Genomic DNA, 18,731 nt, shown 5'->3' with positions numbered 1-18,731 from the left:
ACATCTGTTGTTGCCTGGGTTGTTAATGTTAGCCATTCTGACAGGTGTAAGGTGGTATCTCATTGTGGTTTTGATTTGTATTTCCCCGATGATGGGTGGTATTGAGCGTTTTTTCATGTGTCGGTTGGCCATCTGGATGTCTTCTTTGGAGAAGTGTCTATTCATGTCTTTTGCCCAGTTCTTCACTGGATTACTTGTTTCTTGGGTGTTGAGTTTGATAAGTTCTTTATGGTCACTTATGTTTAAACTCATTTTAAAACCAGTAAATTTTAGGGGTGCCTGGGTGGCTCAGTTGGTTAAGCAACTGACTTCGTCTCAGGTCATGATCTCACGGTTCATGGGTTCGAGCCCTGTCGGGCTCTGTGCTGACAGCTCAGAGCCTGGAGCCTGCTTTGGATTCTGTATCTCCCTGTCTCTCTGCCCCTCCCCAACTTGTGTTCTGTCTCTCTCTCTCTCTCTCTCAGAAACAAATAACATGTAAAAAAAATTTTTTTTTAAACCACTAAATTTTAACTCCTCTCCCCCCATGTTTAAGGTACATGGTGTGACACTTAACATTCTTTTATTTTGTGAATCCTTTGACTGATATTTATAGATATATTTAATTTTACTGCTTTTGTGCTTTCTACTTTTATTCCTCCTGCTTATGGTCTCTTTTCCACTCGAAGAGTCTCTTTTAACATTCCTTGTAAGTCTTGTCTAGTGGTGATGAATTCCTTTAACTTTTGTTTGTCTGGGAAACTCACCCATTCTGAATGATAGCTTTGCTGGATAGAGGATTCTTGATTGAAGTTTTTTTTTTCCCCTTTAGCACTTTGACTATATAAGGCCAGTCCCTTCTGTTTGAAAAGTTTTTGCTGAAAAATCATCTGATAGCCTTAACGGGTTTCCCTTGTATGTAAATGTTTTCTTTCCTCCTGCTATTTTTAAAATTCTCTCATTATCTTGGCATTTTAATTACTATGTGACTTGGTGTGACCTCTTTGGGTTGATTTTGTTGGGGACTCTCTGTGCCTCCTGAATCTGGATTTCTATTTCCTTCTTCAGATTTGGGAAGTTTTCAGCTATTATTTCTCCAAATACATTTTCTGCCTACTTTTCACTCTCTTCTTATTCTAGGAGCTCTATAATATGAATGTTATGATACTTGATGGTGTCATTATGTTCTCTCAATCTATTTTCATGTTTTATTTTTTTCCTCTTTCCTGTTCAGCTTGATTGCTTTCCATTACTCTGTCCTCCAGGTTACTGGCCCATTTTTCTGCCTCCTCTAGTCTACTAATTATTCCCTCTAGTGATTTTTAATTTCAGGTGTTGAGTTCTTCATCTCTATTTGGTTCTTTTTTATGTTTTCTATTCTTTTTTAAGAGTCTCACTGAGGTCCTCCATTATTTTCTCAAGTCTAGTGAGTATCTTTATGATCTCTACTTTAAATTCTCTATTAGGTATATTACTTACCTACATTTCATTTAGGTCTTTTGTTGTGATTTTGTCCTATTCTTTCATTTGGAACATATTCCTCTGTCTCTTCATTTTGTCTAACTCTCTGATCTGTTTTTATGTGATAGGAAAAGTCAGCTACATCTCCTGCTCTTGCAAGTAGTGGCATTATAAAGAAGAGGTCTTATAGTACCCTGCAATGCAATGTCCCCTGCTCACCAAAACCTGGTGTTTCAGGGCTATCTCCTGTGTGTGTTTTGTGTGCCCTACTGTTGTGGCTGAGCTGCATTTGCTTTCAGTTCAGTGGTCTGCAATGACTCTCTTTGCCTATTATGGGCAGGGATGTCTACTCTTACCACTGTTGTTCAACACAATACTGGAACTCCTAGCTTCAGCAATTAGACAACAAAAAAGAAATAAAAGCATCCACATTGGCAATGAAGAAGTCAAACTTTCACTTTTCACAGATAACTTGATATTTTACATGGAAAACCTGCAAGACTCCACCAAAAAACTACTAGAACTGATATATGAATTCAGCAAAGTTGCAGGATATACAAACAATGTACATAAATCAGATGCATGTCTCTATACCAATAACGAAGCAGCAGAAAGAGAAATCAAGGAATTGATCCCATTTACAGTTGCATCAACAACCATAAAATACCTAGTAATAAACCTAACAAAAGAGGTAAAATATCTGTATGCTGAAAACTATAGAAAGCTTCTGAAAGAAATTAAAGACAAAAATTGAATTGAATTCATGAATTGAAAGAACAAATATTATTAAAATGTCTACATCTCCCAAAGCAATCTACACTTTCAATGACATCCCTATCAAAATAACACCAACATTCTTCATAGAGAACAAACAATTCTAAAATTTGTATGGAACCAGAAAAGACTTTGAATAGCCAAAGTAATGTTGAAAAAGAAGACCAAAGCTGGAGGCATCACAATTCCAGACTTCAAACTGTATTACAGAGCTGTAATCATCAAGACAGTATGGTACTGGCACAAAAACAGACACATAGATAAATGGAATAGAATAAAGAACCCATAAATGGACCCACACACGTATGGCCAACTAATCTTCAACAAATCAGGAAAGAATATCCCAATGGAAAAAAGACAGTCCCTTCAGCAGATGTGCTGTCTCTTTAAAGGTGGGGATTCAATTTCCTATTGTCCTTCCAGCTCTCCTGTAACTGAGCTTACTGATTTTTAAAGTTCCAGGTGTTAAGCCCCAGTGATTGTAAGAACTCACAAATTATGCCCCACAAGTTTTCAAAGCCAAATGTTACGGAGATTTGTCTTTTCTAGGTGGGTTGTTATGCCTGGGGTGAGGGTCTGTTTCTTTCCTCTATCCATGCCCTTGGTGTTCTTCCCTCCTGCAGAAAGTCCTCTGGGTCATTTTGGCTCTTGACAACAATTCCTACCCTATACGATGTGGCCTCTTTCTATTTCTTGTGGAGAGTCTGTTCTGCCAGTCTTTGGGTCATTTTCTGGGCTATTTACACTGAAGCGGGTATTATATAGTTGTAGCCATAAGATAAAGTGAGCTTAGGATCTTCCTACTTTGTCTTTCTTCACTCCCATAACAGTTTATAATGCTTTACTTCCCTTCCTTTTTAGAAGCTCAAAGAAGACACACAGAAAATTTTCTTATTGAAGTTCTGAAATAAGAGGGTACATCTTGTGTAAGTTGTATTATATGAAAAGTTTGTGATAATTATTTAAATATATGGGAAATGGCCATAAAAAAGATAAAAATGTACTGATGATATAAATACCACATACTGAATTATATATTAGAAAGACTTCACTAGAATTAGCTTTATTAGAATAGGCTATAGAATTAATGTTAAAAACATATAGTGGCTATGTTCATTTTGAAAGATCAACAATGTTTCTTAATTTGAATTCAAAGTTAATTTCTTACCCATGAAAATAAAAAAGTAGCTCTGGTTTGAATCAAGATTAGCAAAGGAAAAACTAACTCAGTTCATTTACAAATATAACTACCAGTACAATTATAAATGCAAATACGATGCCATCTCTAAAGTCTTTAGGGAATCTCATTTGTTGATGTACATAATATGGATACAAGCCTCAACCATAAAACTGTAAAACTAATATTTGAACTCTGAGCTCAAGTAAACCAACAAAATGATAGATATTGTTTTATAACTTTAAATTATAGAGCTAAAGAGTAGCTGGGCAAAAGTATTATCAAGAAACATCTATGTTCAAGAAATGGTACTACCAAATCATTGTAAGCAAAATATGTACATCTACTAATAGAGCGTATCTTGTCACAAGTGAAACAACCTCTTTCCTAGGAAAAGGAAATTCTCTTGTTTTTACAATCAATTTTTCTTCCCTAACTTTATTCTCAGTTCAAAAAAATATATGACAGTATTATTGTTTGAGTTGTGTTACCTCTCCCAAAATATGTTTAAATCTTAATCCTTGACCCTTGAATGTGACTTTGTTGGCACATAGGGTCTTTGCAGATGTAATCAAGTTAAGATGAGTCATGCTGATATAGGGTGGGTTATAGTCTGACTGTGGCCTTATAAGAAGAGGAGAAAAGACATAGAAACACATGGAGAAAACCATGTGATAAGGGAAGCAGAGATTGATGTAATGAGCATAAATGGAAGAATGCCAAGATTGTTAGGCAACACCAGAAGCTAAGAGAAAGGCATGTAACAGATTCTTCCCTACAGCCTTTAAAAGATCATGGTCCTGCAGAGAACTTGATTTTGGACTTTCAGCTTCAAGAACTGTGAGAAAATAATTTTTTTCAAAATTTAAACCCCCAGTTTGTGGTAATTTGTTACAGCAGACCTAGGAAACTAATAAAAGATCCAAACTGCCTGTTTACTTCTATTTTTCTAGTGGAAATCAGTTTCTCAGACTAAGCACCTGATCAATGTATACATAAAAGATACTTAATCCCAAGAAGAAAATTCTTCAAACCACTCTGCCTTGCACATGGAATATTTCTGCAAATAATAGTGGTTGATATAAAGTTAAAATTTTAGAGCAGGCAGTGAGTTGATGAGTACCCTAGTAAAATTACTTACAAAGTTTGGAATGTATAGTTTTCATGAGACTCAAAGGTTAACAATCATTTTTCCTAACAACTATGATTTTAAACAGTGATTTTTTGATAAACTGCATTTTCACATGTTTAAACATAAACTGCTTGTTGGGAAATTTCAGTAAACAAAATTTAGTTCTAGTACAACAACATAATGGTGTAAAACAAATTTGGCATGGGTATAATGGGAAAATTAACTATTTCTTTTGTAAGAGTTGAGCTTACCATGAGGAAATCTGTTTTCAATCGTTTTAAAAAAGGAGAATAACTATATCGCCTATTTATTGAATTATGAGCTACGGCAAATGCTAAATACCTAAGATTTTTAATTATATCACCTATCTCATTTAATTCTTGAAATTATATTACCATTCAAATTTTAAAAATTTACAAATTGTGGGTCAAAGAGAACCAATAATTTGTCTATGGTCACACAGCATGCATGGTAGGTGTGGCAGAGTGGTGGTTAATTAGTTAGTGTTACTATGTTCTTTGAATTTGACTTATTATATAGTGGACTCATAAGTTATACTTGCTATGCTCTAATTGTCTTTCTAGGTACTAAAAGTTTTTACAACTATAATATTCAAATAAGCCTTAAAATATGGCAAAAAAAATTAAATACACTTTTGATTAGAATTATAAATATCTGTGGTTTATTAATGACATGGTCATAAATAGAATGTGATTCAAAGAGAACAAATGACTGGTTTTTAGTATAATGTGGAAGATATATAAATTAGAGCTATCTGACAGAAGATATGTTGCTTTTGGGGTACTTGGGAGGCCCTGGGGTACCTCTGATAGCACAGAGCCCGCTTGAGATTCTCTCTCTACCCCTCCCCGCTGTTCCCATTCCCTCTCTCTCAAAATAAATAAATAAATAAATAAATAAATAAATAAATAAATAACATTTTTTAAAAAAAGATATATTGCTGTGGTTAAAGAAAAACTTAGATAGAATATGATATGTGAATAAGTCAAAAAAGGAAATATTAGGGAAAATTTGACAAAAATAGGCTGCTTATGGAGAAGCAGTGTTTATGGAAACTATTCCTACTAATTTAGCAATGGTCAGTTTTAAGTATTTTCTTAAAATAGTTAAGTGGATTGTATCAAACTATGAAAAGTTTTAAATCATGATTAAAGTATAATTCTAAGAAAACAAGTTTTAGAAACAACCACTGAAAGTGTGTAGAGGGTCATATGAACTTCCTATCCCCGAGAGCTGTTCTACTAGATTGGTTTGCTAAAGGAAGCAGTGGAAACTATTTCTTTGAAGATCCTTAGGAACAGAAGGCAAACATTGCCAGCAGTTCAGAATGGGTTAGGTGTGTCTCTGCCAGAAGGCAGCCAGTGGATAGCCACTCTTGGTTCTCCAAGCCCAGTGACTACATAATAATGCTATTCTTATAACTGTGGAGGCAAGGGCAACACAGCTGCTTTTTCCTTTCTTTGGTGATCAGGATTGGCTGTCCAAAAAGTTGCAGAATAATGTGAATGTAATTAGATGAAATTTTCCCCAACAGGAAATCAAGAATTAATTCTGACTCTAGTTACTGAAAGAAAACTCAGAAGCTCTGCGCTGGACTTTTTAAACATTTATGTCCTCCTTTACTTAGAAAGTGTTCCTCTATGTACAACTTAAAAAGCAGACTCGTTTGCTAGATGACCTCAGGCCTATGAGTTGAATTAGTACTAAATAAAAAATTCTGAGCATATCTACAGTTTCTTTGTTTGTATAAAATCCTTTGAAAAATTCAATTTTAGTGCATTCTACTTAAATTTTTATGAGTTTATTTTTTATTTCATTTCATATTCATCTACTTAAGGTTTTATATTTCATGAAGGTGGCAAAGGCAGATTCCTTATATTTATACTTTTTTTCTTTAAAATACAGTCAATTTCTTTCCAAGCAAACTTTCCCTTTAACTGGTAATGTAATTAATTTCAATTTTGAAGACGGCACTGTGGTCCACAATCCTTGGCTGACTACTCTTCCAAGAACAATAAGAGCTGCTGAGAAAGGAACTAAAAGTTCCATGAGTTCTTTTGATGCAGGATTCTCACAAAATATAAAGCTGTGAGGAATGTAAAGGGATGACTTTCCAAGATTTTGGAGCACTTCAGAATAGTTGTTAAAAATAAGTAAGAAAAAATGCTGGAATGAAACAAAAAAATTTCATAAACGGTATGGATCATTCCAACCAAATAAAAAATAATTATAATCCCCCAAACTATTTAGTATTTGTAGTTAGATGATAGATGTGTCCAAGATGGAAACAAATAGCACGGTTTTCAAACATGGGTGCTTAGTTTCTGTTACTTAAATAGCTTAACTATAAGAAATAGCTATATTAGCTATGCTTCATATATAAAATTGCTATATTAAAGAACATTTTATTTTTCCATTAAAATGCAAGATAATACTACTTATTTCTACATACTTAACAACAGAAAGCTCATAGTATAAATATTTCATTGCTTGCCTCCAAAGAATTGTTGACATCCTTTGTGGCCATCTGCCAAGGTGGTCATTCCTTTGTGTGTGATGGAATTAGAGAAGTATCAGGGTTCTATGGATTGATGAAAGAAAGTATTCTGTGCTCTTGGCTTCTGATATTTATTTCCTTGGTCCTGTTAAAAAGGAAACAAGAGTGAATTTACCAATTTTGAACAGATAGCCAGTTATTGTGTACTTCTTTAGATTCACATTTAAGGACACTTTGAGATGTTTATGAGTTCTCATTAAGAATCATAGAATTTTAACCTTATACACAAGTTGCTAAATTTATGACTGCAAGCAAGAAAGAGCTATGTCAATCAGATGATTCAATCCCCATACTTTGCACTATAGGGAACCAAAATCCAAGAGGTTAAACAACTCAAGCAAAGTTACAGTCAATTAGTGTCAGGGCTAGTATGAAGAAACAGTTCTTATTACTTCAAGTTTAGGGCCCTTTCTTCTGGTTGTCTCTTAGCAGGTAGAAGAGAATAATCTTTGGAAGAGGGAGATTGGGAAAAGCATTATCATGACCAAGCTAATTTCTCAGCCTTAATGCTTACAGAAAATTCTGGAAACAACAAACAAAAAAACACAATAGTTTAGTAATATTTAGATAAATTCATAGCGCAGCATTTGCTCAAAGAAATATTTTATTAAAGTACGACTAAGATACTATTTTATTAATAAATTAAACTTTACCATTAAATTTCTGAATTTCAAACAGAGCTATGATCCTTTATTTTTCCAAAAGAATGCCATTTTTATTATTCACAGAGAAAAAGAGTGATGTTTTTAAAAAGAAAATTGTATCTTAGATACTGCCTTGATCAAAACCCTCCAAAGATTTCCCATAACAGTTGTGATAAAGTCTTCTCCTGAGCTACATGATTTGGCCCCTGTTTACCTGTCAGCCTATCTCATAACTCTCTTCTTGCTTGGTATTCTACAGCCTTAGTGGCCTCCTTGCTCTTCCTCAAATATGCTAAGCACACTTTTGGTTTCTGTATTTGACCTTGGTCTTCCCTTAGACTGGAACACTTTCCCCAGATAGCCAAATGTTTGTTCCCAGTAACTGAAACACTTTCTTTTCTCTTAAGAGCATCATTGCATGTTTCAAGAATCTGCTCAAAAGTCACCTCCCAGGGCGCCTGGGTGGCTCAGTCTGCTGGGCATCTGACTCTTGATTTCGGCTCACACTGTAGGATTAAGCCCCATGTTGAGTTCAGCACTGAGTGTGGAGCCTGCTTAGGATTCTCTCTCTCCCTCTGCCCCTCTACTTGGCTTGTGCGCTCTCTCTCTCTCTCTCTCTCAAACAAACAAACAAGCAAACAAAAAAGTCACCCTTCAGAGATGCCTTCTCTTATTACTCCAGTCAAGCAACCTCCAACACTCACCCTTCCTTCCCAATAGGATCCCATTCTTTATACCTATATCTGCTTCATTTTCATTCATGGTATTTATAATTTGTGATGTTATATAGCCCAACACAATCCTTATAGGGACCACATATATTTTAGAATTAAGTATTATTTGAGATTTTAAAGGTAATACGGTACATGTACTGTAATTAGGTAACATGCTCCTTCTGTATCTGAGAAGTCTAGTAGGTTAATATATTTATAGCAAAACATTTACACATTCTAAGTGGGATTTTAAAAAAGACAATAGCCTCATACAAGTTTCACTATTAAATGAATTAAGATTATGTCAGGTTTTACCACAATATGAATTATAAACACCTTCAGTTTCAGAGCTTTTTGATTTTGGAATTTCACATAAGAGATTGTGGAATATCCTATATATTAATTTGTTTACTGCCTCTCTTGTATATTTGTATTCCATGAAACACAAAGGAATGACCACCCGGTATGCTCACCAGACCAGAGATTTTTGGTTTTTGTTTTTGTTTTTTTTGCATTATAACTAAATCCTAACCTGTAAGAATATATTTCTTCTCAATTGAAAGAATAGTATAAAAAACATATTTTAAAAGCTTCTTAAAATTACTTCTTCTTTTAAGGTTCACTAAAAGAAAAATATGATAAATGGCCTTTCAATAAAACTATAGGAAACAACACCTGGGTTGTGTGATACAGTGGCAAGAATTTTCAACTAGAATTCTAGGGATCTAGGTTTGATCTTCCTTGCATTCCCATTTTCTAGTTAATTCCTTATCTATTTATCATTCACACATCCATCCTTATCCATCTAGTCCTTTCTCTTTCATTTAGGTATCTCACGATTCTTGGCTGAATGCATTATCTGTGAAACAAGAGCATAGAACTCAGTGGTCTTTAGTAGTTCTATGATTCTACTAACAGTTAAATAATTGAGCTAGTAATCACTCTATCACAGTTGGCTGACCAGTCTGAAAGATACATACATAACCTTGCTCATCTGATCACAATAACAAAAATAGATACCAGTTTTAAATTAAATTTTAGCATGTCTGCTCAACGCCAATGAAATGCCATTTGTGTCAAATACATTTTATGTCACATATATACAGTCCTGAGCTTTTGTGTGAGTTTCTTCATAAGAGTATGCCCAATAATAGCAAGTATTTATTGATCATTTACTCTGTGCCAGCCACTATCCTAAGCTCTTTACAACTTACAATGATTCCATCAGATAGGTAGTAATATTATCCCCTGTGGTATATTGGATCATTCCTCCCTTTCCCTCGTATACCTCCATGGAAGGTATATGTGTACCTCTCTGCTCTTTGACTTTGGACTCAGCCATGTGACTTGCTTTGACCAATGGGATAACAGCAGACATCGTGCAAACAGAACCTTGAAATATGCTTGTGCAGTTGCACTTCTTCCCGTTACCTTGCTTCTCACTCTGAGACAAAAATGCTTTAGTTAGCTCCAAGGAATATGAGCGACATATGGCTCAGACTTAGATCCATCCTCCACTTGAGTCCATTTGAGCCCAGCCTTGATCATACTTACTTCAACTTACTTGCAGTCTCCTGAGCAAAAACTAAAAGCTTATGGTAGTATGCCAGTGAGATATTATGATAGGTACTACAGCAAAAGCTCACTGATAAACTGCTTTTTTTTACAGACAGTAAAAATGATGGGCAGAGACTGAGTAACTTGTCCAAACTTTTATAGTTACTTAAGTGATATGAGAGATGAAGCCATGCAGAGTCTTACTCAAGGGTCCACACTCTTAACACCTAAGCTACAGTGCCACTACGTTATACTAGCTGTATTATATGATATTAAGCCATTTATTAATATAGCAGCAGGTGATTTGGTACATATTAAAATTCATAATTATAAAGGTAGTCTCGTTGTCAACAAAGTTGTCTTGCAGTGAAACGTTTCTTCTTAAAAAATTAGTTAAGTACAAGAAATGTACTATTTCCTAGAAGCAGATTAATAAGTCTACATACATATCTTTTGAGGTGGCTTTCCAGCTCATTCTGCTACCATACAATGGACCTCAGTGCCGATATCTCTAGTACATGATTCCAACCCCTGACCTTGGCTAATTCAGGCATGCATCTGTGATCCAAGCTGGATCAGTCTGGTTCCTTTCTGGTATTTTGAAATCTGGACACATGACTGGGAGCCACCATCAATGGACCTACTCTGGAGAAAATTGAAATCACCAGAGCTACGCCTGTTACTTTCTTTCCCACCTGTCAATTCCATGACAGTACCTCCTCGGAAAAATGCGGTTTTTGACTAAGCTTATTAGAACCTGTTTTCCTTGTTGTAACCAAAAGAAATTTAACAGAATAGATTTTTAAAAAATACATTGCTTTTATTATAATTTAAAAATGCAGACTAAAGATTTCTTAAAGAGGAGACCAAATAAAGTTTGCAATTGTTTTACATTTTATTAATTTTGCAATTTATAGTTACGGATTGTGTGTTTCCTGATAACCAGCTAAAAATCTTTCAATATATTAAGAACCATGGGCTATCTGTGAATAGAATTACATTTCAGTAAAGTTGAATAAAGTCAATCTTTCTTTGTAATTCTATGTATTTTATTTTATGCATTAAAAAACATTTTGTTTATATATGGCTTTCCGCATTCCTTTTGATAACAAAAATCAAGTAAACATATGGAATTATTTGAATTACTAATTCAACTCAGACACTATATATGAGACTCAAATACATTCCAGACATTGTTTTGAGTCCTGGGGATACACAAGGACAAAACGGTCTCTGCTCTCACAGAGTAGTGATAAGAAAGAATATGTGGAATATAATTTGAACATTTTACAGTACCATTACTAATGAACCTAGAGATCTATGTAGTTAAAAGATAAAAGTAGCTTAAAAGTGTGAGAATATGGAGGTAAAATGCCTGGAGAAAATTTATGTGCAACCCTTAATCTATTTCTAATCTTTAAGAGGGGTATATCAGCATAGGGAGCTCTGTCAGAAATCATATGTAAGAGTACATAAAAAGTGCAACCACTAACGCAATGGCATATTTATGTTACACTTTTCACTTTACCAGTGATTTTCATATCTCAGTGATTTCATATATTACAACATGACCTCTTAATACCTCCTTGAGATGAACAGGTACAAATTGAACACCTTTTGTCATCAAGCATATGCTCAAATTACTAAAAACTTTGGAATGGTGTGAAAGACTTGGTAGTGGAGGAGTTTAAGAATTACTTAAAGCATATTTTCTCAACTGGTGGATTTAACCATTTAGAGCAGAGGCTGGCAAACTTCACCCAGAAAACAAATCTGGTCTGACATCTGTTTTTGTATGACCTGTGAGCCAAGAATGGTATTTACATTTCTAAATGGTCTAAAAGCATAAAAAACAAAAACAAAAACAAAAAACCTTCTATGACATCTGAAGATTATATAAAATTCAAATTCCAGTGCCCATAACTACAGCTGGAACACAGCCATACTCATCTGTTAATGTATTGCTTAACGCTACCTCACACCTTAATAGCAGAGCTGAGTAGTGCTGGAGATATGTTGGACTGTGAAGGCTAAAATATTTACTACTGACTTTTCACAGAAAAAGTTTGGTGACCCCTGACCTAGAAGATCACAGTTTTCCAGGAGTTCATAATGCTAAAGGCAATAATGACATCTATTTAAACTTGTAATAAAAAATAATAACTGCATAGTTAAATATTTCTTCCCCTTAAGAGCATCCGAGGCAGATGAGTGAATGACTATCCTAGGAACCTTAGAAGTGTGTTCCCTATGAACAGAAGGCTGTTCATATGGATGACCTCCTTGATATCATGGTGTCTGTGATTATTATACAAGTTTAAACTGTTTAGCTCTCAGGCCTACTTTTGAAACTTACTGTCACATAGACTGATGGTTAAAGATAGCAAGCACAAAGAACTTCTGGTGACATATAATTAATGAGTAGCATAAAATTTCTACGAAGCCTATAAATTTGCCTTCAGACAACCATCATCAAATCTGTAAGTTGCATTTATCTAATCAAAAGGAACTTCTAGAAGTCTCAAATACTTTTTAAAAAGTCAAAATTCAAAAGAATATGATCCTATCCCAAATTTTCTTGAGCGAAATAGCTCAATTTTTTTTTTTTAGGTTTATTTATTGATTTTTGAGACAGAGAGAGAGAATGAGTGCGTGCAAGCAGGGGAGGGGCGAGAGAGGAAGAGAGGGAGAGAGAGAGAGAGAGAGAGAGAGAGAGAGAGAGAGAGAGAGAGAATCCCAAGCAGGCTCTACACTGTCAGAGCACAGCCTGATGCTGGGTACAAACTCACAAACCATGAGATTATGATCTCAGCTGAAGTTAAGAGTCGGATGCTTAACTGAATGAGTTACCAAGGCACCTTCCCCCACAAATTTTTTTTTTTAAGTAGGCTCCTGGCTCAGCATGGAGCCCAGCACGGGCTCAAACTCACAACCCTGAGATCAGGACTCACGCTGAGATCAAGAGTCTGATGCTCAACCAACTGAGGCATCCAGGTGCCCCCAAATTTTCTTATTAGAAATTAAAAACAGCTCATTTCAAAAGCATAGAAGATAAAGAACTCGAAAAGATGAGATCATAAAAGCAGTCTGGCACCTACTTTTGATGCTGTAGCTTAGAGTTACTTTTCAACATACATTTAAAAACTCATTTGGCCACCAAGTCAAGAATTATTTAAAATGTCATAATTTTAGATTTACTATTGCATACTATTGTCAAATCATTTTCTCTCCACATAATTAAAAGTAAATTAAATGAGCAGGTCACTTACTAGCAGTGAAACCATTTGAATGTCTCTATTATGTGTATTAAATATTAGTTTACATTGAACATAAATTTTGATTGGGGTAGTTAGGTGCCTCAGTTGGTTGAGGAGCTGGCTCTTGGTTTTGGCTCAGGTCATAACACCAGGGTTGGGGGACAGAGCCCTGCATCAGACTCTGAGTGTGGAGCCTGCTTGAGAGTCTCTCTCTCTCCCTGCCTCTCCCCAACTTGCATGCTCGTGCTCTCTCTCAAATAAATAAGTAAAATAAATAAATAAATGAATAGATAAATAAATAAATAAATTTCATGATGTAATTTTTAACAATATAGTTTAAGTGAAAATGTTTATTTACTCATTCATTCATTATTCTTTCAGCAAACAAACAGATGAGTACAAACTCTTTGATAGCTACTGTAGAAAAAAGTTAAGAAATAAATGACAGGTCTTGCTTTCAAGGAATTTTCAGGCCAGTGGCTGGAAAAGAGACAAGTATACAGAATGTTCAAATACAATTTGATTAAAATTCTCTAATTGATGTAAGGTAAACTACTGATAGGTGTAAAAAAAAACTGCTATATTATAATCTAGAACAAAAATGAACTTGCTTCCCAACACGGCCTAGTCGTTAACATCACTGAGCTGAACCTGCTGCAGCTAGAAATGCTCAAGAACCAGCTGGACCCGAAAGTGGATTTCTTGTCCAGATCAAGGACAAGATGTCCAGATCAAGGTGGTACAGACCAAGTGTGTGGAAGCCAAGGACTGTCTAAACATGCTGAACAAGAACAACGAGGGGAAAGAATTACTTGTCCCACTGACCAGTCCTATGCATGTCCCCGGGAAACTACATAATGTGGAACATGTACTCATTGACGTGGGAACAGGCTACTACGTAAAAAACGAAAATGAAGATGACAAGGACTTTTTCAAGAGGAAGATAGATTTCTTCACCAAGCAAATGGAGAAAATGCAGCCAGCTCTGCAGGAGAAGCATGCCATGAAACAGGCTCTCATGGAGATGATGAGCCAGAAGATTCAGTAGGTCACAGCCCTGGGGGCAACTTAGGCTATTGCCAAAGCCTGAGAGCTTTGCCAAAGCCTGAGAGCTTGTTTCAGAAGTGGGGCAGAGGGACCCTGCTTCAGGAACCTGGGACTTTGTGGGCACAGCTTTCTGGGGTAAGGGAAGAGAAGGGTCTTATGTTTAATCTTAATAAATGTGCCAGTTGGGGGAAAAATGAACTCAGTTCCTAGAGGTGAAGACAGAACAGGGAGAATGAATTAAGAGATTTTAATAAGGTATAAACCACTGGGCATACTGACCAATGAGATGAGGAAAGTAAGACAAAGACTTAAAATTATTGCCAATAAGGGTGTCCTTTATTTAGACATATATAGAGAAGGAAAGAAGTGTCCACTGAATGCTACAGAGAAAAAAGGATAAATTGAATATTCCCTATAGATGACCAACTTTTCCTTCCCTTTTAATTTCCAGATACTATACACAATCCCTCATCCAATACTTTTTGGAGCCAGATGTGATTTGGAATTAAGAATTTTGTAAATTTTGAAAGGCAAGCATAAATCTTTTAGAACTATTAAACAGACATACAGAAACTTTTTTTAAAACACAAATTTTTAATTCTACAACGTACATCAAAGACTGCTCAGTACTAAACTATAATTCCAGGCTTCTTGTCACTGAAGATTAATAAGTGATTATTAATTAATAAGTGATTATTATTATTGATTATTAATAAGTGATTATAATTATTAATTATTAATAAGTGAAGATTACTAAGAACAGGCTCTCATTAACTGATAAACAGATATACAAAATGTAGTATAATCCATACAATGGAATGTTATTTGGCCATAAAAAGGACTGAAATTCTAACACATGCTTACAAGATGGATGAACCTTGAAAACATTATGCTAAGTGAAAGTCAGACACAAATATCCACATACTGTATGATCAGATAATCTTCAGTTTCTAAAGTATTTTAAGTGAATTGCCAAGACAAATTATACGAGAAATATTTCTGTTTATGACTGAATAACTACATTGATCTTATAAAATATACCTAAAAGAAAACAGTAATATAGTTCTTCAGATATTTCACATTTAAAAATCTACACATACATAAATAGGTCTAAAAATGGAGCACACATAATTAGTATGTATACAAAAAGAAACATAGGGAAAGAAACAAATAATAAAATAAGCCTGGGCTAGACTATAGTACGTCCTTACCTCAAAGATGTAACAATAACTAAAAATTTCTATCAAATGGTGAAAGCAGTCACAAAAAGTTAATATGGCAATTTTCTCTGTAAATCCAAAGTCCAAATTTATTTTATTCCAGTTTAAGTTGGAGAATGTTTATAAACCAATACAAAGCTACTTTTCACTGTAGACAATGGCTTTTGGAAATGAGAAAATTTTAAATTGAAGATTCAACCAGAAAAATGAAAGAATAAAGAAACTAGAATCTGCACTTGAACAACCTTAAGTTTTAATTTATAAAAGATGAATTATAGAGGAAAAATGAAAAAAGAAAACAAAGAAAAAGCAAAGCCCACCAAAATTATGTTCATCAGTTGGGTCCCTGACTTGATGTTCTATCAGGCTTGTGCTGAAGATGGTTTGGGCAGTAAGATCTGCTAAATGGCCTCTTCTTCTAGCAGATCACAAGTAGTCAACAAAGGGTAAAAAGAGAAATGTACTTCAGTAGATTAGGAAAAGCTACACTGAATTTATACTGCATAGTCTTCTCTTGTATATATACATACATAGACATATATAACATTTATATGTATACATTTATATATATGTGTGTGTATTATACATAAGCAAATATCTAAAAACAATTTTTTTAGAATATAAATAATAAAATGTAGGTACAATTGAAAATTTACAAAAAAAAAAAAAACAGTATATGTAGCAAGAAACCAACATACTTTCTTTAATATTCTTAGAAAATAAATTGCAACGGGATAAAATTCTTACCAAATTACCAGTTTATTTAGTCATCTAAATTGTTTTTTATAATTTATGTTTTATTCACATTGAGCAATATAGGTAAAATGGATAAGTTTTGATTTATAAATACAACATGATAATATGATTACTAGATTCTGTTATATGACCATGAGCTAACTGCTCCCAATATTTATCCCAATATGTGGTAAATCACAAAAACATTTAAAATTCTCCTTTGTTGTTTTGTCCTTTTAAGATCACAATATAAGTTTAATGTTATGATAATGTTTAATAACATAAAGTATAAAATATAATTGGATCTAGATAATTTAGCAACTGTGAGCTTCCCAATCATTGTTTAAAACCTGCTATCTCTTGAATAGCTTGTATAATATAATACGGCATGTTTGAAGTATTAGAAAAAGAATAGTAGTCTTTCATAAATGGCATACTCTTAACATTGGAGGTAGAAAGGAATGATAGGAAGGGTACATATATGTTAAGATAACGTAGCAAGTAGCAACTGATTTGTACGAAAATTAGCCCGTAGGTATTAATATTTAGGATGAAGAAATTGGGTAATACTTGCAGCAGGAAATTAGGAGTTTTATGGCTTTACTTTTCTTTTTGAAATGAAAATGATATTAAGATCTATTATATAACATAAAGATACTGTGATCAAATAGTATTTATTAAGCTTCTTACATAAAGTCTACATTAGAATTTTAGCTGGAACTGCAAAAGCAATAAAAAAACTAATGCCTTCCTTCAATAGGTAGTTTTATTTTATATTTTTATTACTAAGTAATACATGAAACTAAAAATATCAAACAACTTAACAATATATAATTAAATGGTCATGTGTAGCAAATGCAGCTATATGGACTACTATGTTTACATAATCAGTTTTATAAAGTGATTAAAAAACTATGCATTCATGGTAAAATTATATGCAGTTACAATATGTCATGCTAATGCCAATTAAAAGACAGAAGTAATAATATGGGTTAAAATCACATTTGGATTTGGAAAAATTCTGTATTAAACATAAAGATGTTTAATAAATCCCACACAGAAACATAACTGGAGACCCTTAATTAAAATTTAATTTGCTTCAAATAATTCTTTTACTATAATTTATAGTAAAAGTATATAGTATAGTATTATATTCATAGAGGCACGTGGTGACACTATTTCTATTAACTTTATAATTTATGGAAATATTTGCTTTGTTATTAAAAGCTTAGTTTGAGAGTTTCTAAGAAAAAAATAAGTAATTAAAGAGAAAAGTTGGGGAATGAAGAGCTCATATAAATGACAAACAGGCAAAAAGAACCTATAAAAATAATTGTAAAGGTCAAACAATCTTTACCAGTAACAGAAAAGACAAGAACAGATAACTAAAAATGTTGAACAAGAATTAGGTATGTGGCAAGATCACAAAATTATTTCTAGTCACACATTTCACCTAGAAGAAATGAAGAGTCTAATAATTTAAGCTTATTGAAGTAGCTATCTGAGAGAAGCAAAAACAGTGTAGTGCTCTTATTTCATGTTTTCAAAATTGTAGGACATGCAATCCACGTTAAAATCAATTGATTAATTAATGTAGAACAATGAAAGGAAAATTCTACTAAATTAATCTCCATTGCAAGATATTTTCAAGTCCTATACATAAGAATATAAAATAAAGAATTCTTGGGTAATATAAAGTAAAAATTAACAGATCTGTACAATTAGCAAGAAGACCAAACCAATCAAAGTACACACTATGTATTTTCACCTAATATTATCCTTCCTTCTGCTATGCTCTTCCATTGTCTGTATCATTTTCCAAACCTTTCTCATATTTTAAGATTTGCCCCCAAATTTTCCATAAAGTCTATCCTTTCTACTCCAGCTCATAGTAATCTCCACTTTCCCCAGACTCTTGAAGTGAGTACCACCCACTTCAAAATCATGAGATAGACTGACAGTTTCCTGATCACAGAGATATACCATAACTTATTTTTAAAATCACTTTTTAAAGAAATTCATGATCAATACAAAATTCAAAATGCACAAAAGGATATGAAGTGAAAAAAAAGCCTCAATCTTCTTTCTATAGATAAACACCATCAATAATTCTTCGCATGTCTCATTTTATAATTTTTATACACCTCTTAGAAACTCTCGGGGAGGGGCACCTGCATGGCTCCATGGATTGGCTCCATGCAACAGTCATGGCTCCATTGACTCTTGATTTCGGCTCAGGTCAGGATCTCAGGGTTGATGAGTTGGAACCCCTCCCCCACCCCCTTGGGATTCTGTTTCCCTCTCTCGCTGCCCCTTTCCTACTTGCTCTCTCTTAAAATAAATAAAAATAAACTTAAAAAAAAAGTAAAACTTAAAGAAAAAAAGAAACTCTTGGGGACAAATTATTTAGGAATTTGGAGTTTTTCAGATTTAGAAAGGTAATTTGATTCATTTACT

General features: G+C 34.0%; 2 protein-coding genes across 6 annotated transcripts in view; one reads left to right on the top strand and one right to left on the bottom strand.

Annotated features, from left to right (window-relative positions):
• Positions 1-18,731, bottom strand: part of MBD5 (methyl-CpG binding domain protein 5) — a 428,915-nt gene that overhangs the window by 216,187 nt on the left and 193,997 nt on the right. The gene's annotated exons all lie outside the window — the stretch shown is intronic.
• On the top strand, positions 14,002-14,362 carry LOC113595110 (prefoldin subunit 5-like). Its single transcript, XM_053215033.1, has one exon. The coding sequence runs from the start codon at positions 14,051-14,053 to the stop codon at positions 14,318-14,320; it is 270 nt and encodes an 89-aa protein (XP_053071008.1). The 5' UTR covers positions 14,002-14,050; the 3' UTR covers positions 14,321-14,362.

This window comes from Acinonyx jubatus, chromosome C1 (assembly GCF_027475565.1).
Source record: "Acinonyx jubatus isolate Ajub_Pintada_27869175 chromosome C1, VMU_Ajub_asm_v1.0, whole genome shotgun sequence".
NCBI lineage: Eukaryota > Metazoa > Chordata > Mammalia > Carnivora > Felidae > Acinonyx > Acinonyx jubatus.
This window is presented reverse-complemented; position numbering and strand designations above follow the sequence as displayed.

Bases quoted from the DNA above. Each gene is read 5' to 3' on its own strand.
- LOC113595110 (XM_053215033.1), top strand. From the start codon at position 14,051: ATGCTGAACAAGAACAACGAGGGGAAAGAATTACTTGTCCCACTGACC.